The 25334-nt window shown below is 31.0% G+C and overlaps 4 protein-coding genes across 4 annotated transcripts; 1 reads left to right on the plus strand and 3 right to left on the minus strand.

Annotated features, from left to right (window-relative positions):
• Positions 1 to 215: 215 nt before the first annotated feature.
• Positions 216 to 3119, minus strand: LOC127087950 (uncharacterized). The gene is made up of 7 exons (XM_051028863.1): positions 2886 to 3119; positions 1946 to 2032; positions 1488 to 1766; positions 1198 to 1362; positions 1047 to 1100; positions 805 to 951; positions 216 to 691 (listed from the first exon to the last, which is right to left on the minus strand). Exons 1-7 carry the CDS (start codon positions 3066 to 3068, stop codon positions 308 to 310), a joined length of 1299 nt encoding a protein of 432 aa, XP_050884820.1. The 5' UTR covers positions 3069 to 3119; the 3' UTR covers positions 216 to 307.
• Positions 3120 to 4089: 970 nt separating this feature from the next.
• Positions 4090 to 6049, plus strand: LOC127087953 (uncharacterized). The gene is made up of 6 exons (XM_051028866.1): positions 4090 to 4440; positions 4546 to 4881; positions 4972 to 5136; positions 5219 to 5272; positions 5368 to 5514; positions 5602 to 6049. Exons 1-6 carry the CDS (start codon positions 4264 to 4266, stop codon positions 5980 to 5982), a joined length of 1260 nt encoding a protein of 419 aa, XP_050884823.1. The 5' UTR covers positions 4090 to 4263; the 3' UTR covers positions 5983 to 6049.
• A 63-nt stretch (positions 6050 to 6112) lies between these two features.
• LOC127087952 (protein EARLY FLOWERING 3-like) lies at positions 6113 to 10584 on the minus strand. Its single transcript, XM_051028865.1, is given in 6 exon segments — positions 6113 to 7452; positions 7534 to 7585; positions 8273 to 8320; positions 8855 to 9705; positions 9989 to 10009; positions 10011 to 10584. Coding segments are annotated over 6 exon segments (2157 nt in total). The 5' UTR covers positions 10197 to 10584; the 3' UTR covers positions 6113 to 6453.
• Positions 10585 to 12281: 1697 nt separating this feature from the next.
• LOC127079015 (uncharacterized) lies at positions 12282 to 24493 on the minus strand. Its single transcript, XM_051019432.1, has 8 exons — positions 24427 to 24493; positions 15961 to 16051; positions 15298 to 15425; positions 15049 to 15163; positions 14883 to 14952; positions 14625 to 14760; positions 13542 to 13760; positions 12282 to 12487 (listed from the first exon to the last, which is right to left on the minus strand). The coding sequence occupies exons 1-8, from the start codon at positions 24491 to 24493 to the stop codon at positions 12282 to 12284; spliced, it is 1032 nt and encodes a 343-aa protein (XP_050875389.1).
• Positions 24494 to 25334: the final 841 nt, after the last annotated feature.

Raw genomic sequence — 25334 nt, forward strand, 5'->3', positions numbered from 1 at the left:
CGCGTGAAAATGTTTATAGACTTTGTCATACACTTCACATGTATGCTTACTATAAATTGTGCGAGGAAAGACCGCTTTAGAAATTATGGATATTGACCAAATGAACAAAGTTTGATCTTGTGCAATCCAAGTCTCATAGTCATCAAAAGTAATTCTAAAACAATGTATCCAAAGTGAGAGATCAAAGGGAGAAGAAAGCAAAAACAATAAGAAAGTAATAAAATGATGTACTGTCCTTATTATTCATTAACCATATTTTATTATCTAATACGCAAAAACAACAACATAGATTAACTTATATGTAAGTTCAAGAACAGTAGGGAGGCTTTCTTCCGGCCCCTCCAAAATAAAGCACGGGATCTTGTCCATATGGAGCATCATTTAAGGTATTGTAACAATAGGGCTCTGCAGCATGTGTGGTTATATATTGTGGATACTTTAGTTTTAGTGAATCATCTCTAATTCTCACACCACTCATATAGCATGCATTTCCAAATCGACCATTTGCTGCACCTCCACTCCCCATTTGTGTTTCAGTGTGAGGACGTTTGCCTTTAACTTCATAACTAAACACTTGTCCACCCCATTCAACCATCGTCGAACTGAATTTTAAATTACTGAATAACTCGGGTGGCCAATAACCTATAGGTATGTTTCTCCGTATTTTAAGCCACCATTTCGAGTCATGATCCTAAATCAAGAAAATAATTTAAATAAAATTAAAATTATTTAGTACATTAGTAACATTATTGTAAATAATTTGTGTCTGTGTGTGCGCGTGTTTCAGTTTATTAGTATTATTACCATAAATATTCCGTAGTTGAGTTCATATTGTGGTTGACCATAATATGAAATAGGTCCTATGGCACCACCAAGCATTATATTCTTGTTTGTTTGCACAAAACCTGAACATGTAAGATCAAAGCACCCTGTTGTTCTGTATGTATCTTTCTGTAACACATTGAGAAAAAACAAAAATCAATGATTATTTTTGTTTGAAACTCGCGGTTACAAAAAATAAAATCTTCAAACAAATTAGAACTCACTGTCCAATAGACGAATAACCGCGTGCTATGGTCACCATACAACTTTGGATTAACCTAACCATAACATATATATCATTAGAAATATGGATTCGTATTTATATAATCATGCATGCATTAATTCTGGAGACTTTATAGTAGGTTTATCACTAACTATCCAGCCTGATTCGACGCTTTCAAAATTATCACGACCATATCCCGCCTTAAGCCACATTTGAGCAGTAGTGAAATCTTCTGGTTTATCAACCCTTGGATTCCAAACATTTATATTTGCTTGCGCGCCATTAAAATGGTGTGCGTATGTCATGAGATATGCATCCTGCAAAATCATACAACAATCGTACTTATATGTAGTATAATATGATTCATAAATTCATTTTTACTTCAATAAATTAGTTAAAAAACAAAATGAGATCACTTGCATGTAAAGTACACAATATGTACCGATCGATTTTTCAAATTCACTTCATCATTTGGATCACTAGAGTCGGAGGAATTGAGCTTTGTGGTGAATGTTGAATTCACAAATAGTTCCATAGGTTTTTGTCCGAAACGATCAAGCGATTCAGCTCTCAGCAAGTCCTCTTTTCGAATTCTTCGAATAGGAATAGTTTCGTCTGGACAACTTCCACTCTTCTGCCATATTTGAAAGACTTCAGAGCTTGCGTTGAAAGCATCTACTGTGATTGAGTTTGGGGATTCAAAAGTAAAATCGGGCATCATCTGAAAAATATTTTAATAAAAAATTAAAATAATAATAATTATTAATTGATTATAATTTTATAGAAGATATAGAGTTTTTAAATTGAATTTATAACATCATCTTATTGTTGTTGAAAATATTTGATTCCTCATACACAAGTCTATCATTTAATCCATAGAGTGATAGTAATAAAACAAACCTTAATTGTGTGATTTTTTAATGCTGAATGATCTAGGGCAGGTTGTTTATAGATGCTAACGCAATCAATAATGTCTCCATCTTCACTCTGAAAAGAAAATACATTATATTAATTAAATCATAATATTTTTGAAAAAGAAACTTCTGATAGAGTATTTTTTATTCGCTATAAGTTTTGCATAGTTATTATTTAAATTTAATTTGTGGCACTGATTTGTCGTCAAGTAAATTTGTTATATGAGTTTAATTTAAAATGATAAACTATTGAAAACCCAAAAAATATCATTTAAAAACTTAAAAAACTCCTCTCTCTAATCATTATTATAAGTAAAGATTCTGTTAAAAATTTATTAATAACTTTTGTATTTATGCAGATTTGGTTATTGAATGAATCTAAAAAAAATATTTATTTATAATAGTGATAGGAGAAAGTATCATTTAAGGATGATTTTATTAAATATAACTTAAAATATTTTATAATATCAATTGTGTTTTTTTATGATTTTTTTAGTTTTTAATTAAATAATATAAAAAATGCTAAAATGTGAATCAACATACCATGAATTAAATGAGAATGTCAATTATGCAAAAAATAATTAATATAAACTAAAAAATCTCACAAATTGTTATATAGCAGTTAAAATGCTGAATTTTAAAATGAGAGATTAAAAGTGCTTTTGATCAATTATTTATTATTATTTTAATATCATTAACAAAAAATAATTTTATAAAATAATTTCTCCAAAATAAAATATAAGGAAAAAAATCTAGAAAGGTGATGTATCTACTCTTAATTTTAAATTAAAAACATCAATTTTTTACATACAACTTTTGCTTACATTTCTAATACAAAAATAATTATATTTATTAATATTTATTAAAAAGATAAAATAACATATAATAAAAAAAAACTAAAGATTTAAAAAGTTAAAATTGCATACCTTGATAGATTTCACTGCAGGCTTGTTTAGTAGCTTCAACCTGGCTTCGATTTCTCTATCTAAAGATGATAATGCTCTTGCTTCAACTTTGAATTCTATAATGGTACACAAAGAAAAGAAAACCCAAAGCAACATCATTGAAACATTGCATTTCTCCATTCCACCTTGATATCTTCCTTTCATTTCTCCTTCAATTATATTGTAGACATTTTGATAAATGACACACTTATTTATACAAGATGTTTGTGTAGAAAAAAGGAAAATATTAATGGATGTTAATGTATTTTGATTGCTTTTGTGCAAAAGGTGTATTTATGGGAAAAATAGCATTTTTAGTATATGACCTCATACAATAATAAAATATACTCCACCTCAAATATAAAAATAATAATCCAAAAATAAGTATTTAATATGCCCTCATACAATAACAAAATATACTCCACCTCAAATATAAATAAAAAAACCAATCCAAATACTTACACCTTCTAATCATTATTATAAATATATTTTTTTATTTTTTTATATTTAATACAATTAATATATCTAATTTATATATGAATTAAATATATTATATATAGATTAGATACATTAACAACTAAATATATAATTAAACATATGAACTAAATATATATATATATATATAAAAAATTATTTATATTAATGATCGAAAAAATCATATTTAAAATTACAAAGAAAACATTACTTTTTAAAACTAAAATAAACAGCCTCTTGTTTTAGTTTCAGAAGGAAAAATAGATTTTTTTTCTGTGTTTTATAAAAACGTTTTACTAAATATTTAGACATTTAGCCGTATTTAGTATAATTTAGCCATATTTACCAATATTGGCTCATTTAAAAATATTGTAGTCACTCATATTCAAATAAACAATATATGATATACAAAATTTAAATTTATTTTTTGAGAAAGTATCAAGTCTATATAAAGTTAGACAATTTATTTTTATATAAAAAATTTAGATAATAGTCACTCTATAAATTTTAAATTATTTATATAATTTGACACTTTAAAATATTTTGATTGAATGTATGTGTAATATTTTTTTTACACTAACAATGCACTATCATTAAACTCTATATTTTATTGTTTTTTCTGTTGGTTCTACTTAAAATATAAAAACATAATAATAATTTATAATTCAATACTCTCTATTAAAAAAATGTTCTATACTTTCTTTTTTTCTTTGATACAAAAATATTCTATACTTTCTAATATATTAAATCTTCTTCTACATTTTTTTCCAAAATTGTGTAAAACATAAATAACACCCATTAATGTTGTCACTTTTTCTGCATGTAACATCTTGTATAAATAGGTGTGCTATTTATCTTGAATTTATCTAACTTCATTGAAGAAGAAATGAAGGGAGTAATATATCAAAGTGCAATGGGAAAACACAAGGTTTCAATGTTGTTGCTTTGTGTATTCTTTTCCTTCCTAGAATTCAAAGTTGAAGCAAGAAAATCATCACCTTTAGAAAGAGAAATCGAAGCTAAATTGAAACTTTTAAATAAGCCAGCAGTGAAAACTATTAAGGTATGCAATTCCATACAATCACTTTAAATATTGCATTTTTTGTCCACCTTATTTTGTCAGCTAAGGAAAATAGCTTTTACATTTCAAAATTGATTTTTCTTGCAGAGTGAAGATGGAGATATTATTGATTGCGTTGATATTTACAAACAACCAGCTTTTGACCATCCTGCCTTAAAAAATCATAAAATACAGAGGATGCCGAGTTTTCTTCATGAATCCGAAATTTCAAGCACAGTAGGTGTTTTCAACGCAAGCTCTGATGTGTTTCAGACATGGCAGAAAAGTGGAAGTTGTCCTGAAGAAACTATCCCTATCCGAAGAATTCGAAAAGAGGACTTACTGAGAGCAGGTTCACTTGATCGTTTCGGACGAAAACCCCCTGAAATATTTGATAACTCAACAAGCACCATGAGTGGTATAGTCGAAGTGACAAATCGCTCGGTATACACATCTGCAGAAACAACTGATATCATTTTAGTGCAGTATAAATGCATGTATATGTGATTAATAGTATATTGTGTAATGGTGCAGGATGCATATCTTGTAGCAGTGGGATATAATTTCATAGGGGGACAGGCAAATATTAACGTGTGGAATCCTAGAGTTGAAAAACCAGAAGATTTCACTACTGCTCAATTGTGGCTTAAAGCTGCTAATGGTGATAATAATTTCGAAAGCATCGAAGCCGGCTGGATAGTAAGTGATCACCCTAACCCTATGCATGATGATATAAATATGAGTCCATGTTGCTAAAGCTCTATATATATGCTATGGTTAGGTTAATCCAAAGTTGTATGGTGACCACAGAACCCGATTATTCGTCCATTGGACTGTAAGTTCTTATTTATCAGAAGACAGATTTGTCTTTTTTGTTGGTTTTTTCAAATCTTATAAACACTAATTTCTGGTTTTTTGATTGTGGTACAGAGAGATACATACAGAGAAACAGGGTGCTTTGATCTTTTATGCTCAGGTTTTGTGCATACAAACAAGAATATAGTGCTTGGTGGTACCATGGGACCTATTTCATCCCCTGGTGGTCAACAATATGAACTCAACTTCGCAATATATTCGGTAATTACATGCATGTGTGTTCTTGTTCGTGCATTTCTATTAATTAGTGCAATTTCTATTGATGTTTAATTTGTCTGCATAATTCAGGATTATCATGGAAAGTGGTGGCTTAAAGTGAATAATAACATTCCAGTAGGCTATTGGCCGGCCGAGATAGTGAGGAACTTACAACACAGTGCATCATTGGTTCAATGGGGTGGACAAGTTTTTAGTTATGAGGTCAAAACAGACCCTCCCCACACTGGAACAGAGATGGGTAGTGGAGGAGCAGCAGGGGGACGATTCGGGCATGCATGCTATATGAGTGCTGTGAGAATTATAGATTATTCACTAAAACTTAAGTATCCGCCAATTGTAGGCGCTCACGCTTCAGAACCAGATTGTTACAATACTTTAAATGATGTTCAATATGGAAAAGACCCTGTATTCTATTTCGGAGGGGCTGGACGAAACCCTCATTGTCCTTGAAATCATATTTGTATATTGGATGCTAAAATGTGTTTGATGAACAATAAAGATGTATAATTCTTTTCCATCCGGCAATTTCACTTCTTACAATCAGTTCTAAGACTTTTTAATAATGGAGAAAACTGAGAAATTTGAAGCCTAAGAAAATTGATCTTTATTAGTTTTCATGTCAAGTAGTACATAGGGATCAAAAAGCTCCTCCCAAACAAAGGGAGCACTCTTTTGGGTGATTCAATTCCTGTGATAAACTTACAATTACTTAAGAGGACAAAGTACAACAATATTATGTTGACCAATTGTGATTTGACAGACATATCTACATACCAATGTGCTGTAAAGTAACAAGGTCTAAACAAAAATATATAGATATATAAATATAATATACCGTTACATGATGGCACGCGCACCTGCAGAGCGTGCAGGAACTAGGCGACATACACTTGAATGGATCCTCCATGTCAATATACACCACTACAGTGCGTCGTATTGTTTTCTCTCTTCTTGAATTGATTGGAAAATTCTAGCTGCTGATTCAGTTGCAGATCTTCGGTTGTGAGGTACCACTTTGATAACTCGAGTTTTTTGTCCTGTTTCGAGAGAATGAGGTACACTCTCTGGTTCTACTGGAACCATAGGGAAAAGAGGTAGTACATCTCTCCCTTCGGCAACTTGTCCCGTGCTCATTTCTTGTGCCATTTCGCTAGGACTACTTGCTGTACTCATCTGCACCTCAAACTCCTTGGATCTCTGATGATACATGACATGTGATGTAGCTCCATTTCTCTGAACTGGTAAATCGTATGAGCTTTGATTGTGTTTGTTACAATCAGCTTCATCTTCAGATAAACGACGACTTTGCCCGCGTGCGGAGAATTGGTTCACATGTTCAACAGCTGACTCTGAAGCTGCAGCTTTCATAACTGGCATGCCACCGTAGGGAGGGAAGTAAGCTTGACTGCCTGGAGGAGTCTCTGGTGGAGGCGGGATTCCATAGGAAGGATTCATAAAAGTGCCACCCGAAGGAGCAGCCGCGTAGGGCCCACATCCTCCAAAATTTGTTCCTGTAAATCCAGGCCCGGGATATGGCTTGTAGACAAGCCCTTCAGAAGGAGACATCACAGGAATTAACCACTGATGCCCAGGTGACTGATTGAAACACCAGGGACCCATCCCATTATCAGCTGCCACATTTCCTTGGTGTGGATTTCCGGCAAAAGGCATGGAACTAGAAAGGTGGCTCGTATTTTTCACGGACGAAATAGATGTTTTACCAACAGCATTCTCTGCAGAACATTCCATGTTTTGATTTATCTTTTCAGAATCAACTTTGCGCTTAAGATTTTGTAGCCGAGCTTTTACAACATATTCCAATGAGAGTTTTTTAGGAGTAGATCCATCTGGAAGAGACTTTCCCAGAAAAGCACCATCATCAAACAAAAGATCTGGCGATCCGGCAATTAGTTGTTGGACCTGCTTAAGTAAAAAGAATTAATCATTACAGTAAGACTCAAGGGTGTGTGAGAGCACTGATCAATGTCAAAGATAATTTACCTTTATCAGTCTATGCAACTCAAACACTTGGACTGCAAACACTCTCTGTTGACTGTAGAGAGGAATAAAAGTTGGATCAAGAAAATTCTTAAAACACATACAATCGAAATAAAATGAAAGATAAAGCATTTGGAACTAAAAAATATATTGTTGGAAGCACCAATTTATAAACAACAAAAATCAAAAGAATCATCAATCACAGCAGGTAAAAAATTCAACAGGCTTTTTTTCAATCAACATTAATAACATGGGGATCAAAAGAGGACTTATGACGTATACAATCAAAATAAATAGAAAATAAAGCATTTTAAGCTAGATATGATAAGGTTGAAAGCACCAGTTTATACACCACGCATTACAAAAATCAAAGAATCTTCAATCACACAATATTAATTATAAGAAATCTGTTAAGAGCTATAGATAGCAGGACAGCTTAACAAGATAATGTGTTTGTTTATTATAAAATAAAATCCCTTTACCCAAAATGTTTCAAAACACAGAAAACCAAGACACTAGGTAAGTTGGGGAAATCCGCTAACTACCATAACATCTATCGAGGGCTCATACACATACATCCAGGGGTCATCCTGAATTACTTGGCCCCCTTCTTAGCTCAAGTCCTTCAGTGTAGTGCAAGGAAACATGCCCCAGTGGTGACATGGAGAACTAAGCAAGAGGAAACCAAGACAGGAATACATCCAAAATCCAGTCGCTAGAAGACAGTAAATTATGAGATGACCTGCGATCAGAAGGACCACCTCCAACATAGTATAATTTAAAGCTCTCCCTGTAGTAACCAGTACCCACCAATAAAACATCAGTAAGGACACTGAATGCAAAAAAAAAAATTACAAAAAAACAATTCGGCAAGGATTCCGGGACTAAAAAATTTCCTTTCTTCAAAGTCATACATATAAACTCCTAGATTGAAAATTGAAATGTAACTATCCAACGTATATCCCTAGTAGTAATTGTCAAACCAGTGGGCTAATGATAAATGCAAGAAAATATAAAATAGAAGGTAGGAGAAAATACCAACAAACCACCAAAATAACAAAAATCAAATCAGTGGACTATCTAACTTCCATCAAAAGTAGTAATTTTGCTTTTTATATTCTAAATCTTCATGCATTTCCCTGTAAAAAACAAATTCAGGCTTTTGTTTTTGGCCAAAATTCTAACATTCATAAAACTCAACAATATAGATAACTTCAGGTAGATACAATTAATATAATTCGCTATTTAATATTTATGAACCATATTACCTTTCAAACATTCCTATTTAAAATCATAAAAGAACCTGACGAGCAACAAGACTTACTTGGCAATTTCTTTTCTGGCTTTCCAGAAATGTTTTTGGCCTATTACTGCAACAACATCATCAGGAGAAATTTTCACTGTTGACAAATCTTCTACCCTGGAGATCTTGGAAATGCTGTCATTTTTGTTTGAATTTCCTAACTGTTTCGGACTGCCTGTACCGGTATCATGATATTCAGTGCCATTGATAGCCTGGGTTGGACTGGTTTGGTTTACTATAGGGCCGTTACTCTTGTCTACCTCCCTTGTAGATTCAAGTAGACTGTCACTTTGTCCATGTCCATTGGATTGAGACTCAGCTCGACAGTCTTGTCGTAAGCGTGCATCACCTTGACGTAAACTGCTAAGTTTGAACACACGACGATCTTGAACCTCTTGATTTGCAGTCACTTTGCCTTGTCTTACTAAGGTGTCACTATGTTCTCCAATCGATCCGTCTCTGGCAGACGAAGACGGATGCTCCTTATTTGGACTCACTTGCGGAGGACCATCAATATCATTCCTCACGTCTGTCACTGCATTAACAACTGCAGATCCATGCTGTCTTGGATCCCTCTCCCGATCACTTTTACCTGGTTTCAAAAAACCAAAATACCTAGAGCCTGTAGAAGGGGGTCTTTTCCCATCAAAACTCTCAATCCTTTTCTCATTAGATTGACCAATATTTGAACGAACATATACAGGAACCCTGAAATCATCTTCATCAACCTTCTTTCTATGTTCAATTTGTGCTAGAGAAGCATTCAAATTTGCCCCTTTTGTTTGGCGAGAAAGATGTTTCCCAGCCTGACGAATAAGTGTTTCAGGAGTCAAATGACCAGGAAAAACATAATTTCGCTCGTGGACAGTCCCCTACATCATGTAAAAAGCAAACATTCAGAAAATAACAAAAAAAAAAAAACATTTCTCACACAATCTTAAAAGTTAAAACTAGAACACAACTGTGCAAACTAATTGCCAAATTAAACTATTCTAATGCTACAAGGAACTAAACATAATAAAACAACATTAACAACAACCAAGCCTTATCCCACTAATTGGGTTCAGCTACATGGATCAACTTTCGTCATAATGTTTTGTTCTATCCATAATCATTAACTTGAGATATAACAAAAGCCCCGATTCAAAAAATTACCTGGCTCGAGGAAGCCGGGGGGAACCGAATTGTTCGAAGTATTCGGGTGGAGTGGCAAGTTAAACCTTTGAGAGGGAATACTAAATTGCTCATACAAAGCCATTTTATTCCTAGGTGGTGCTCTAGGCCCTCCTTTCTCCGTATCACCAACATGTAATCTAGGAAATAACGGCCCCATCATCTTCTCATCATCATTCCCTCTTTTCATCCCTAACACAACAAACAAAACCCTACCCCTTTTCTATCCTAAACTCTAAACACACAACAAACACACAATCCTCTAATTCAAAAACTCAATTACACTTCCACAACACAATCACTTATAATTCTGAAGCTTAAAAAAAAGTGATTATGGCAAAGACACATCCAATTCACCAAATCTAAACTCCTCCCAACTAAGCACACCAGAAAAACCTATAAATTCACAGTTGATCTTGATTACAACAATAGCAACAAAATCAAATTGTGAGAGAAAGATTCAAAACAGAAGAGAAAAATTAGGGATAGAGAGAGAGAAAGAGTGTTAGGAATTTTCTTGTTTTGTTCTTCTGAAGAAAGAAGCGGAAAGTATCGTCATTTTGTTAGAGAAGATATATGAAAAGTGCAAGTGGGACCCATTTGGATAGAATTTGAAGTTCTTTTATTCATGAAATTGTTATTTTAACTGGTTTTCTTGTCTTAATCTACTCTTTTACTCTTTTTTCAGATAATTATGTTATGTTTATGATTAACTAGTGGCACTTGCCAATAAAGTGTTAGTTTATTTTTTTGAAAGAATTTTATTTTATTGTAATAAAGTAACACTTTCTAATTTCTTTTTTGTTTTATAATAATATTAAGATCTTATGAAAGATTGTCCAACAACTTACCTAGATTCCGAGAGAAATAATACTAATCCATTTTTCTATTTTATTTCAGATTCAAATAAGTTTTACATTCATATTAAATCAAAAAAAAAAATTATTTATTTTATTAAAAAAATTGAAGGTCTGTATATTAAATCTGGTTTAGAAAATATTTTTTTGTATTTTTTAAAAATATAACTTTTAAGTATATTTATGCAAATTTATTTAAAAATTATGTTGATTCAATGTTGAAAACTTTTTAAGAATTAAGATTAGTAAGAAACCCTAGATTCACATTACAATATAGTTATAATATATAATTATTTATCAAATTTAAATTTATGTGTTCGGAATGATAACAATTTTATATATCACAAACATAAATTAATATAATTTATCTAATGTTAAACCTTTCATCCAAATAGTATATTAAGTGATAAAGTTAACATAGCTTCACTTTTAATAATAGGTAGTTATTATAAACTTTATAAGGTAACATGTAAACACCTTCAACATTAACATTATCTCTTAAGTAAATCATAAAGCTTTGAACTTCATCATTGCAATAATCAGCCAATAACAACATACCACATCCTACAACTACATGAAGAAACATATCAAATTATATACTCCCTCCGTTTTTTATTATATGTCGTTTTTGACTTTTCACACGTATTAAGAAATGTAATAATTGTGGTATAAAAAAGAGAAATTATGAAGGATTTTACAAAGTTGTCCTTCATTAATGATATTGGAAAGATAAATTGATATAATTGAAAGAAGAGAGAATAATAAATATTTAAGGGTATAATAGGAAAAATAACATTAATGAATCATTGATATTATAAAACGACTTATATTGTGGTACAAAATATTTTCCCAAAACGACTTATAATAAAAAACGGAGGTAGTATTGTTTATTCAAAATTGCAAAAAGAAAAACAAGTAAAGTTTGTGGCATACATAAAAATGGATATTTAAGTTAGATCACAAAAAATAAGGTAAAAAAGTTTACCAACTAACAAAGTGCTTCGAACACCTCCTTGTACACAATATTTATAGTAGTCGAACACAATGCATTATCCTTGTCATGTATTAAGATTTTCATATCACTTTTACTTTTAACTCTTGAAATCGCAACATACAATCGGCCATGACTAAAAATAGGAGTACGCAAATACAATCTGACACTATCAAGTGATTGACCTTGGGATTTATTAATTGTCATTGCGTATGAGACAATGATCGAAAATTGTCTCCTAATCAACTTGAATGACCAAGGTGACTCAGAATTATTGACCTTTAGATTTGGTGAATTGGATGTGTTTGGGCCAAGGTGACTCAGAAGGTGACATAGACATTCGGGGAATGTAAAAAATGTTACATATGTTCTTTCCAGACATAATATTTGCCTCAATGACGTGATTCGCTAAACTTGTAACAATTAATCATGTTCCATTGCACAACCCTTCAAACTGGTCCAAATTTCTCATTACCATAATAGGGGTACCGACCTTCAATTTGATCTTATGATTTGGTAGACATGATGTTCTCAGTTTACTAAGAAATTCTAGAGTTAGCACTTCATACGCTTCACTATAACTTGTATTTGTTCTATCAATTGAATCGAAACTTAGATACTCTTTCTCTTGTCCTAAAAAACAATTTAAAATCAAAACGTTAAGACATTAATAAAAGTATTTGATACAATGTATTGTGGTATGTATAAATAGATTATAGTTAATGCATGTTTACCTGGAATCAAGTCTAATACATAATGATTGGTTTTGTCCACCATTTCAATGCTTGAAGCAAGAATAACTTTTCATTGTAAGTATGCAACATCTTGAAAATTTTCCAACATATTGGGATATATTTTATCAACAATAGCCCTTAAAGGATTATCAAAATTTGATATTAATAGATCCTAAGGAACTTCTATGTCAACCAAACCATCATTTGGTTCATAAATCTTATCATCCCCTACATTTAAAATCCATTTTGAGAATTCAGCTAGTTCAGTAGAACTTGTATTTCCTGTTCCTTGTTGAAGTCCCATATTTTTGTTAGTGTTAAACCTGACAATCTCATACATAAGATGAGTTAATTGATGCATGGACAATATTTGAACGACCTGCTCTTGGAACAACGTGAAGAATCTATCTAAAATCTCCTCTAAAAACAACAACTTTGCCACCACAAATTGTATTTTGAAGACCCTTTTTGCTCATGACATCTTTAAGGGTTTTATCCAATGCCTCAAAGTAGTTCTTATGAGACATGGGTGCTTCATCACATATTATCATATTAGTTGCTTCAAATAAATTTGAATGTTTAGTGTCTTTGTCAATGTTGCAAGTAGAGTTGTCAAGGGTTGGCACAAGTATTTTGAAATTTGAGTGGGATGTTCTTCCACCTGACAATAATAGCGAAGCTATCCCACTTGAGGCAACAGTAAGAACAATTTTATTCTACGAATGAATAGCATTTGATAGTGTTCTCCACATGAAAGTTTTATTAGTCCCTCCATAACCATGTAAAAAACATACTTCCTCTTTATTTGTTGACAACTTCCATGATTTTATCAAAGATTGAACATTGTTCATCTATCAATTAGAATATATGAATTATCATTAAAAACAAACAAAAAAAATGTCATATATCACGTCTGTTTGACACAAAATCATAGTACAAAGAAGGTTAATTACCTGTAAGGGCACAAAAAAGCTCATGGAAATTTTGTCTTTCAGTATCAGCATTGTAATCACGTTCATCATGAATCAATTTGTTGTCAACGTTTCTTGTGACATATGAATCTAGATAAGGCATAGCCTTAAATTTATGCCAACTTTTTCGATTTGATTGTAACAAATTCTCAATCTCAATAAGTGTCAAATATTTTATCTCCGTGTTGGTCAACTGCAAATCTGTCAAAAATAAACCAATCAACACTTTATATAAACACCTTGTGACTACGTCCATATGAACAACATAAATGGAATGTGATTCATGGAATAGAAACATTAATTGCCTCGATTTTAAACCTGGGGCATCTATCTATTATATAAGTTGTAGTTGCATGCCTATAATACATATTGGAACATGAAAATTAAAATAATACATACATACAGGAAATTAAAGCGCTACATACATACAGGAAATTAAATGGAACAACAACATCAAAATAATGCATACATCAAACATCATATAACGGAATAGCAAAAATAAATAAGATATGGAACAACAAAATTATATAATGAGACATCAACATATAATGTAGAAGCTGCAAGTTCATTGTGATATATAAATTTAATAACTACACATTTGGGTGTCAACATATCGCTGCCATATAGTTAATTGATATGTTTACATTTATAATAATTTATTTAAAAAATTTAAATAATAATCATTTACCTCTATTATTTGTCTTCTGTCTTTGTTGATAGAGAATACCGTCAGATAACGTCCTCCAGGTTTTTTCCCAAACTTGACGTAGTCTATTGATGATATCAGATAGTAGCATAGTAACAAATAACTTTCTAAAATAAACTGGAACCCCAATCCTTTACCTCATTTATGGCTGCAACATATTCCTTGTCATCATTAAGAAATCCCATTTTAAAACATGCATCCCTAAAACTATCGTATATTCAAAGTTTTAATGTATGCTACCAAGAAAAATATGATATTAGGTTTGGTTATGCCAACACAATTCAGTATATGATGTTATCCAACTAAGAAGTCCACAAAGATTAGCTTTTCACATTTGAAGATGTCCCTTATTTTCCTACGTGATTCTTCATCGTCTTTGAAGCCAATAACAGAAAGTTTGCCATATTTTGGATGAAAAACACCTCTAATGGCCAACTCTTTTGTCAATATTGCATCAAGTTCATAAGGGAATTCTAGGGGATTATCTTCACCGGCCTGAATTAATACTAACACCTTAATAAAAATTCAGCTATAAATACTATGTGTTGAACAAACAGAATAAACTACCTCTATTAACCCCTTTTCATTTCAATGGCGGACTTTCCAATTAACTTTACACAGTCGTTGTCCCAAAAGATAAACCTGGCCTTGAATTTCCCATCTATAGCCAATACTTCAAGCTTGTACCTACATCAAATATGGTTAATGAAATATGCATCCAGAAATGACGTAATGGCTCTAATTGTTCAATTAGTAATAAGAACTTTTTGCTCTCCATCATACCTTGGGACCGGTTCAGCTGTTACGTGATTTGCATAACACTTCAGCTTTCCATCTTGAAGAGAAACACTTTTTGTACACTTACCACAACCATCAGAGTACCACCCTGCTTGGCCAGCTTTAAATTTATCCAACTTGGCAACAGTCACACAGGTTGTCTCCTATGGTAGGTGCAATCGAACTAAAGGTCAAACAAACGAAATTGATTCATAAAGTAACGATTAACAAAAAGCTTCCTTACATGTTAAAGACCTGTGATTTCAATAAGACTTGGAATTTCAGCTTTCCATATAAACTTATCAAACTCAAAATATTGTGAGTTTTGGGTCATTTCAACTTTCAAGCTAGACGAAGATAACAAAGGTAATTCCCTTTGGAGACTGTGATGTATAACAAAGAAAAAATAATTAAAAGAGTTGGCACGAATTCAATTTTAACAGTAATCACACATATAGGATCATACAATCTTACAAATAGACTATCTTTCTTTTAGCTTCTTAGTCTCAACTATGTTGACATCATTGATAGTTAACTTAGTGTCATTCCATGCATTGGATACATTTAAAGGAAAACCTCATTCGATATGTGCACATTAGAAAATCGTAGTTAATAATAGATTGGTAAATCTTTGTATAGGAAAATGACATGCTATAGTAAATAATACAAATAACAAACAATAATACCTTGAGCTCCCTTTATCCTTGCATTCTACAAAAATATAATAACATTATCATCTTCCTTGTGACTCTTATAATAATTCTAAAAATGTAAAGCAAGTTGACCCCAAAGAGTACATTGAACCAAAGATTTGTTACTGTCAAATACATGATCAAGCACATAATAAGGTAAATATATAATCAGAAATCAATCTAACTAAATAACTTGATTTTAACCATAGAAAAAGTAACGACATACCTCATATCAGTTATTGTAAAAACAACTTTGTTTTTGTTGTTATCAACATTCACTTGGGTCTGAGTTATTTCAATAACTCCTCCAAGAATATCTAACAAAAATAAAATTCAAAAGTTGTGTAAGAATCAAAGACATGTGTGGAATATATATATATATATATATATATATATATATATAGCAAAAGTTGTGTAAGAATCAAAGTTGTTTTGTTTAGATAAATAAAAAATCATTTTATTGTTGTGGTTTTTGTTAGTCATGTTGTTGTTTTTGTTGAGTTATGTTGTTGTTTTATTGATACAAGTTAAAGGTTTATGTTAATGTTGACTTTTTTTATTGAGTTATGTTGTTGTTTTGTTGAGATAAGTAAAAGGTTTATGTTAATATTGATGTTTTTGTTGAGTTATGTTGTTGTTTTTGTTGAGTTTTGTTGTTGTTTTTTGTTGAATTTTGTTGTTGTTTTTTGTTGATATAATTAAAATGTTGTGTTATTGTTCTTTTTTTTTTGTTGCCATATATTGTTGTTGAGAATGTTATTCCTTGTGCAACTTTCATTTTGTTCAGCTCAACATGTCTAGTGCATATTAAAGTGATTGAAGATACAATTGAGTTTATTAAATTGTATGTGGATCGAGTATTTTACCAACTCCTTACTTAATATATTATTTGTGAAATTGAATTAAAAAATATTAATATGAAAAACTAAGTTGTATTTTAAGAACAACTTATATTAATCAATGTTTTTAGAGCTTTCTACGATCCATTATCCATATCTCGCTCTTTAAAAGTTAGAATTTGGATTTATACTTCTTATTATTCAATTAACACTTCCTTCTGTACTAGTTTATACTACAAAACATCAAATTTTTATGAGAACTTTTTATTCATTATGATGATGATGATGAATTAGAATTTCTCAACAAATTTGATACTTTGCATAATTAACTAGTAGACAAAGAATTGTTGATTGAAGAATTAGAAGTATTGAACCAAATTCTGACTATTAAAGAGTGAGATATGGATAATGAGTTGCAAAAAGCTCAAAAAAATATTGATTAGTGTAAGTTGTTCTTCAAATACAACTTAATTTTTCATATTATTATTTTCTAAATCAAATTAAAAGGTTATATGTTTAGTGAGTGGTTGGTGAAACAAGTATTCTATATAATTATAATAAACTCAAACGTATATATCACCTCAGTTGGAAGCTACAACTGTAGTGAAATATAGTGATGCACCATTTTAAAATTCCAAAAAATATTGTTGGGTATCAAACCAATGACCACTCCATCATTCACTCCGATTGACTCTTAGAATTGTGATGAAATATTGTGTGGACATTGTTTTACCATATCTACTAGCCTATGGTGGAAAAGAGGACACTTATTATCACACTTTTCATTACCACTGACCTCCAACCGTAGTAAAATCATTCTCCGAACTTTGGTTAAAAGTGTTGTTGTAGTAGTGAGAATGGAATAGACTAGATACCCCTCCATTCTTTTCTGCTCCATTTGATGTTAACTAATCCAAACAAAGGAATTTTATCTATTACATATCATTCTAAAATGGTGGGGAATGTTCAACATACTACCCGAATTGGACGATTTATATTTCCCCCCTAAAGAATTGTAAGAAAATCTCATGAGAACGATTTTTATTGTAGGATAAACTCTCATTGTCCAAAAAATAGTTGAAATGTTATTATGTTGATTCTAAACATTTTTCTCATAAAGAAGATTATTATTAAGATTGTGGATTGATGTGCTTGTAGGTATGGTCGTAGTTAGTTTTGATTATGACAACTAATGAAGCAAGCATTGAAGATAACAACTCCATAAGTCAAATGAAATTTGAATATTGTGGTTTCTATGTGAGATTTGTCAGGAAAAGTTTATGATTATGGCATCTCATCTAGAAAATATCTCAAGCCTTATCAGACAAAAATTTCAAGAATTCGACTGTAGTGTTAATTAAGTTGATGAATCAAGCAGATGGATCTTAAATTCTAATATATATATATATATATATATATATATATATATATATATATATATATATATATATATATATATATATATATATATATATATATATATATATATATATATATATATATATATAAAGTGTTAAAGACCTCATGATCCTACATTTAGTGTCTTAAAATGATTAGTTTAAATAAAAAACTCTTGTGAGTGTATGTTGTAATTAGTGTTGCGATTAAATTGCTCTATTAAATAATATGATTCTGTTGTGAACTGTATATGTATAGGACTTAAAGGTTGGAAGCTAAACCTAAAAAAACTTGGGTGAAGGTTATTAAGCCTAGTATGTGTAAAAACTTTGTGTATTTGTTGGAAGGTTCGTGGGTTGATTCTTTAAAAACTAAAGTCTAATTATAATGGAACTCTCGAGAAGGAACTCTTAGGAACAAATGTAGGTCAATTGGTTTGGCCGAACATGTATAAATCTATGGTTCACTCTCTAAATTCTTTTCTCTGTAAATTTTTGTTTACAATTTTGTTTATGTTGTGCATCTCTCTTCATCTTTATCTTTCTTCTATATAATTCTTATCCTCCAATATAAATGGTTTTAAAAGTAAAAAGTTTTTTTTATTTAATCATAAATTTTGAATATCACAATTCATCCCCCTCTCTCTTTCTTTTGCATTTGAAATCACTTGATCAACAAAGATCTTCATATTTGACTTTAATTTTATTCAAGATGTCTTGGCTTGGGTATATACGTTAGAAATTAGCTAAACCTTTTTGTACAAATTCCCTTTTGGACTCAAAATTTTTAAAATTCCTTGAACTATATTATTGGACATATAAAAGAGTTTTCTTGAACTTTATGGGATTACAACTACTAGTTTAGGTCCAAGCCTTCTGGACAATCTTGTAGATATATGGGATTTACATCTACACTTTCTCAAATCTTATAAATTTTTCATATGTTGACAGCTAACAAAAAAAAAAGTGGGATTAGTTTCAAAATTTAGTAATATCGGATAATGGTGAGACCTATGTCTCAGAAGATGAGTTATAATAAATTTAGCATAATGAGGGTTTTCGGCCATTATTAGCTATAATAAAATTAGCATAATGTATTTTTCAGTCATTATTAGCTAGAAGTATTAGTTTGGAAGGAATGTGATTATTAGCCACTTGATTATTAATCCACATGGTCATAGAGTCCTTGAAACCTAAGTTATTCGGTTGACATGTGTTTAACATATTCTTGAAAAGAGACAATTTTAAAATCAGTTGGGTTTCCCAACATTTTCATTATCATTAAGGCTAAAGCTAAAATTTAGATTGTCAAATAGAATTAATTATAATAAGTTTGAGGTTCACTCAAATTTCTAATTAAGTCACAAGTGAGAGACTTTTGATTGACTATGTGATAACCATAGATTTTTGTGTCTCTCAACCACTTGGATCATGCTCTGCCACCACCTGTAATAATACAATTAATAAAGTGAAAATTGATTAATAGACTAAAATTCATAAAAATTTTATATCCATTGTCATCAATTAAGAATAGAATTTCAGAGTGAGCACTAGTGATACGTTTTTTTCGAGCTCTAATTGTTTGTGAGTTGCTAAGCTTATGCCAGTTCCACGAATTATCCTTATTATTGTTGGTCAACTTCTCGGGAAGACATGTCATAAGTGTTATTTTTATTCGAAAACCAGGCACAGACCAATTTGCGGTTGGTATTACTGTATGTGACTATGGTTTTAGCTCTAACAATGATTATTTTCTCTTGCATTTCATAAACATTTGTTTTCGACTTATATTAGCTTTCATTTTCATTTTTGTTGTTTTGCAATTAACGAGGGAGGCCCTAAAATTGGATCCAAATTGGTACTACTCCGGCCTGATTTATAAGCAAAAGAGACAAGTTTCACGCTTATTAAGAAATATAGTTAAGTGCATTTAAGTTTCTTGATTTCATGTGAGAGAGACAACACAATTACTAGTATACCCTCAATTAAATTATCTTTTAGTAACAATTTTAAATAATTAAAGTAGAGATAGTTTTGGAATAAAGACATTAAATGCACATAAATTAGTTAACATTTGCTTATATTTAAGGCCAAAAAAATTAGAAGACTTTTGCTTATAAATAAGATTGAAGGGAGTACATATGAGAAATCTATTGATTGAAGCACGGATATAACATTCCACTATTGTAGAATAATTCACAAGTTTCTAAACACCTTCGATTTTCCCTTAAGGATATTTTTTCGATCCATATTAAAATCCATCAATATTTGAAATAAAATAAGGTTCCACTTGAAGAGAAAATAGTTAGATATGTTTTTTTGCAATTAATTAATTAGCTAAGACTTTTTCCTAACAAAAACCAATATAATAATTAGTTGGAATAACCTTATAAGTTTTTTAATAATAAACACCTCTCAAGAGAAATTTGTGGAACATTAAATACATTTATTTATATTCCCTCTATTTTTATTATATTTACTTTGAAAAAAATATATACCAAATTGTAAGTGGTCTTATAATATTCATGAATTATTAATAATATTTTGATTTAATACATATTTAATATTTTAGTCTTTTAATTTAATTTAGTGTTCTATTTTAGATTCTTAACTAAAATATATTATAAGTTAGTCTTTTAACTTCACTTTTATAATCCTATTTTGTTCCATCCATCAATTTTTGATAATTTTTTTAAAATTTATGATAACGTGATAACAAGGTCATTGGTACAAATATGAGTCAAAATATATAGTTAACAATTTGTATACGACATAAATTGTGAATTTTTTTCTTCGCAATTTAAACTGTGCATCGGTTTTTAACTACATATATTTACTCATATTTATACCAATAATCTTCTATCACGCCACGTCACCAAAATTTAACATTTTTTTTGTTATAAATTGACGGAAGAGACTAAATAGAATAACAAAAATGAAGTGAAGGACTAACATTTTTAATTAAAAGACTAAAGCGGAATACTAAATTAAATTAAACGATTTGATGACTACATAATATTTTCTTATTATTTCTTTATATATTTATTTTATTTCTTTTTTTATATATAATTAATAAAAGATAATATCATAAAATCTTTCATAAATTTTCATTTTTTAGTACCGTAAAATAGTCAAAAATGACTTATATAACATAGAAAAAACAGAAAGAGTAATATAAAGACAAAAATTCAATGGGAACAAATAGTTTTTTAAACAATAAACTAACCTTAAAAGTTGTTACAATTTTCTTATAGAAGGAATGAAAAAAAAAATCTTCAATTTTTTATTTGTAATAAAGACCAAATATAGTAAAAATTTAATTTGAGTTAGATTCATGGCTTGAGTTGTCATTAGATAAAACAATTTTATTTTTATTTTTGATTAGAAAAATGCGGTAAAAGGTTTTACTTGCACGGTCTTTGTAAAACTGGAACGGTAAGAAAAATAGAAAAATGGAACATTTTGTAAATCCACATGTTGGAGTGTGCATGTCATTCTCAGAGGTTGTTCCAAAAAAAGGTTGTTCCAAAGAAACACCAAGGGAAAGGAGATATTTATATGAGAGAATGTGAAAAGTTGCTGATAAAGTAGATTCGATGAAATCACCACTCGGATTTTTTGCAATCTGTTTTTGGCCAAAGGCCAATAAGCTTCAAACAACGTTAAAAAGATCTTGGATTAACCAAATCCTCTCTCTCACCCCATTGGTTGGAAGTTCTATCCTATTACTGATTTGGAGCTTCCAGATTCGAGTCACCGAATCGCACTGTTTGGAGTACACAGCTTCTTTTCCTTTTATGTTTTATTAGGAATATTTATGTTTTTAGTTTTTATTAATAATATTTTAAAAAAAAATTTATTCAAATAATTCAGTTTTTTAAATTAATTCTCAAAATAATGTATGTTTTATTTTTTTTCCTCTAAAATACCTCATTTTCAAAACTGGACCAAGTGTTTTGTCGGATGAATTGACGACAACTCCACATTCTTAAGCGTCAATTGGATTGACAACTCCATATGGTGTTTCCAATTCAATTGACGTCAATCCACAATTTTATAAAAGAGACGCCAATTGATCTGACACCTGTGTATAAACAATTTTTTTAGTATAAATAAATGTGACTCCTACCATTTGTTACAATTTACATTTCATTTCAAATTCTTCTTTCATTTTCATCACTAGCTCTATCATGATTGTTAAAAGATATGAGCATATTTGTTATTCCGCAACAAAACCTCCGATGAAAATGCTTTTCTGGAACATCCAAAACTTTGAGCATCTTGAGAGGAGTTTGAAAAGTTGGTTAGACGGAGATATTAAGGATGACGAACGAATTAGAAGTATCGAGAGACTTATTTCGTACATCTCAATCGCAGATGCAATAATGTTACGCAGCATATGCAGGTGCGAGTTAGAGATGACGATGATGTTAGTGATATGTTGTCTGCAACATATGACATTGATTGTTGTAATCTCTTAGACATGTTGTGTCGTTAAGTTTTTTATCTGTTGTTTGTGTTGTTGTGTTTAGTTTTTTATTTGTTGCTGTAATCTCTTACTATGTCTTGTGTTGTTCGTGTGTGAAAATTTTATGTTGTTCATTTGGACTACATGCACGCCGATCATCAGATTCACCATTGTGGAGATGCACCATAGTGATCGTGTCAAACTGCAGTTTAGAATGCTTCAAAACATCTCAGATCCTCCGACTGACCTCGGTCAATGGCACCAACTAAAAATTAATGAACAATGAAACTTTGCCAATTAGAAGGACTTTGTTAAATCCGAGTGTCGTAAATGAATGCCATGTCGTGACCATGTCTTACGCGGCGCTGTGATACCAACCCTGTCTATACCAACTAATACTTACATGGCTTGGTATAGATCAGTTGGACCCGGACTTGTCTCTGAAGAGTGGTATCTATACGACCCACGACAAACCACTTACACACAAGAAGCTTCAACATCTAACCCCCCAGAAAATTATCAGACCTGTTACTCACAACCCCCTACCCAACAAAATTACCGACCCACAAATACACAAACTAACAATAAAACATGTCAGACACACAACTATAATACCAAGAGCGTGCCTCCTACAATCGCCAACAAAATGACTATTATCAAGACACCCAAAATGCTTATTCCCCCAACACAACATCAAGATATAGCCAAAACACCCAAGAAACATATAACATCAACCTATCCTCATACCATAGCCAAAATGCCCAAACATCATACCATAGCCAAAACGCCCAAACATCACACCACAACCAAAACACACAAACATCACAACAACCATATGACTTTCAAACACCACAACAACCATTTCAACCTTTCTCCAACGAATCGTTCACACCAATGTCCCCCTTCAATCGCTCAGGCCGCACACCAATGACCCCTTCAACACATCCCAACTACTCTGGCATGGGCCGTGAACTCAGTTACGGCAGTGTGTCACTCCATACAAGACTTCTTATAAATGAAAGAACTTCTTAGGGATTCTGCTGATGTTCCTAGGACCTCAAATCCTCAAATACCTTGAGTGAATCAACAATGAGGGCAACAACGAGGACAACGAGTAAGAGTAGCTAAGGGTGTGGAACTTGTGGCTGATATGACCGACCCGATCGTCATCATTTATGTAAAAGTTTTTTTAATTAAATATTAATGTTTATTATTTATCTTTAAAAAATTCTACTTATACACTGGTGTCAGACCAATTGGCGTCTCCTTTATAAAGTTATACACTGGTGTCAGATCAATTGACATCTTCTTTATAAAATTGTATACTGGCGCCAATTGAATTGACAACACCATATGGAGTCGTCAATCTAATTGACGCCTCCTCTTAAGAATATAGACTTGTCGCCAATTCATCTGACAACGACACTTGGTTCATATATGAAAGTGGGGTATTTTGAGATTTTTTTTGAAACATGGGTTATTTTGAGAATTAATTTGAAAAACTTGATGGTTTGAGTAAAAAAATCAATATTCTGCATTAATGTATTTTTGATCTCTCTACTATAATAAATTTTAACTTTTAATTTTCATTTTAAAAATCAGTTTTTTTTTCCATCAATTTTACGTTCTTTGAAAATTAATTGACTCCCTTCAATTTTATAGACATGACAATGATGAATAGGATAAAAGATATATTTTTAACGACGTGACAATTATGATCAGATAAATAATTAATTAATATTTTTTTTATAAAATCAGTTAATAATTAATAATATTAATTAAGTTTTTATAAAAAAATTATCTAGAAAATAATTCAAAATTTAAGATTCTTATTGGGCCTAAAGCCTAATTTATTGTAAGAATAGTCCAGTTGATATGTTGCACTATGCATGTGTGACTTATTTTAGTGTTAAAGAAAAAGATGTGGAACTCACTAATATGAAATTTATTGTTCTAGCTTCAAGAATCTATCTATTGTATTGCTGTACATTGATCAAGCATTCCCAACAGAGCCATTTCTGTGAGACCCTTTCCAACTGCATCTTTATCTTCCATTTTAGTTTAAGATTTAGCTTGAAGTTGATACATAGTTCTCTGCATCAGATGCCATTTTATGCAGTAAATAAATTTCCCTCTGAAGAAAATTAAATTGAAATAGTTTGTTTAGTATTCCATGCTACATATCCATTGGCAATCGATGTGTCGAAGCAAGATTGAAATATCCTGGTGATGCAAGACAATTAGAACCATGTCGTTGTTAGTTTATCATGGCCAAGATACCAATTTCAATAGCTTATATTGCAGTTTAATATCATACTCAACTTTACACTTGCACCAACAGTCCACAAGTTGATGTACCAAGTTGGTACTACCAACAGTCCACGAGTTGGAAATTGAGTGCCTTCAAAGTCCACTTCATGTGTTGAAAACGAGGCAACAATCCCTGCTAGAGCTTTATACATGGCTGTACTTCTTATCAAGACTGCGTTTTGTTTTGTTTTGTTTCTTGTATCAAGACTGCTACTGTGTGAAAGAAGAAGATATTTGAATTATTTGTACGGTAATTGCACCTTACAAGTCCCACGTTGTTTTAATTGCACTATTTTTAGTCTATATAAGCGACACTAATATTCAAATAACAGTTGGTTATTGGTTATTTTCTTCCAAAAGAATGGGCTCAGACCAAGAATTTCAATTCATAGTTTTAATTATTTAATATTAAAAAAACATAGTAAAAATAATTAATTATTAGTTAGTAAATTCTGTAAAAAAATATAATAAATAAAAGTTAAAATTCAGACCATAAATACATTTAAGTTTTATATTTTTGTCTTAAAAAATAATACTACTATGTTTGACATTTCTATGTTTTCCTTTTTTTTATGCATTAACAAAC

Source organism: Lathyrus oleraceus, chromosome 5, assembly GCF_024323335.1.
Source record: "Lathyrus oleraceus cultivar Zhongwan6 chromosome 5, CAAS_Psat_ZW6_1.0, whole genome shotgun sequence".
Lineage (NCBI taxonomy): Eukaryota > Viridiplantae > Streptophyta > Magnoliopsida > Fabales > Fabaceae > Lathyrus > Lathyrus oleraceus.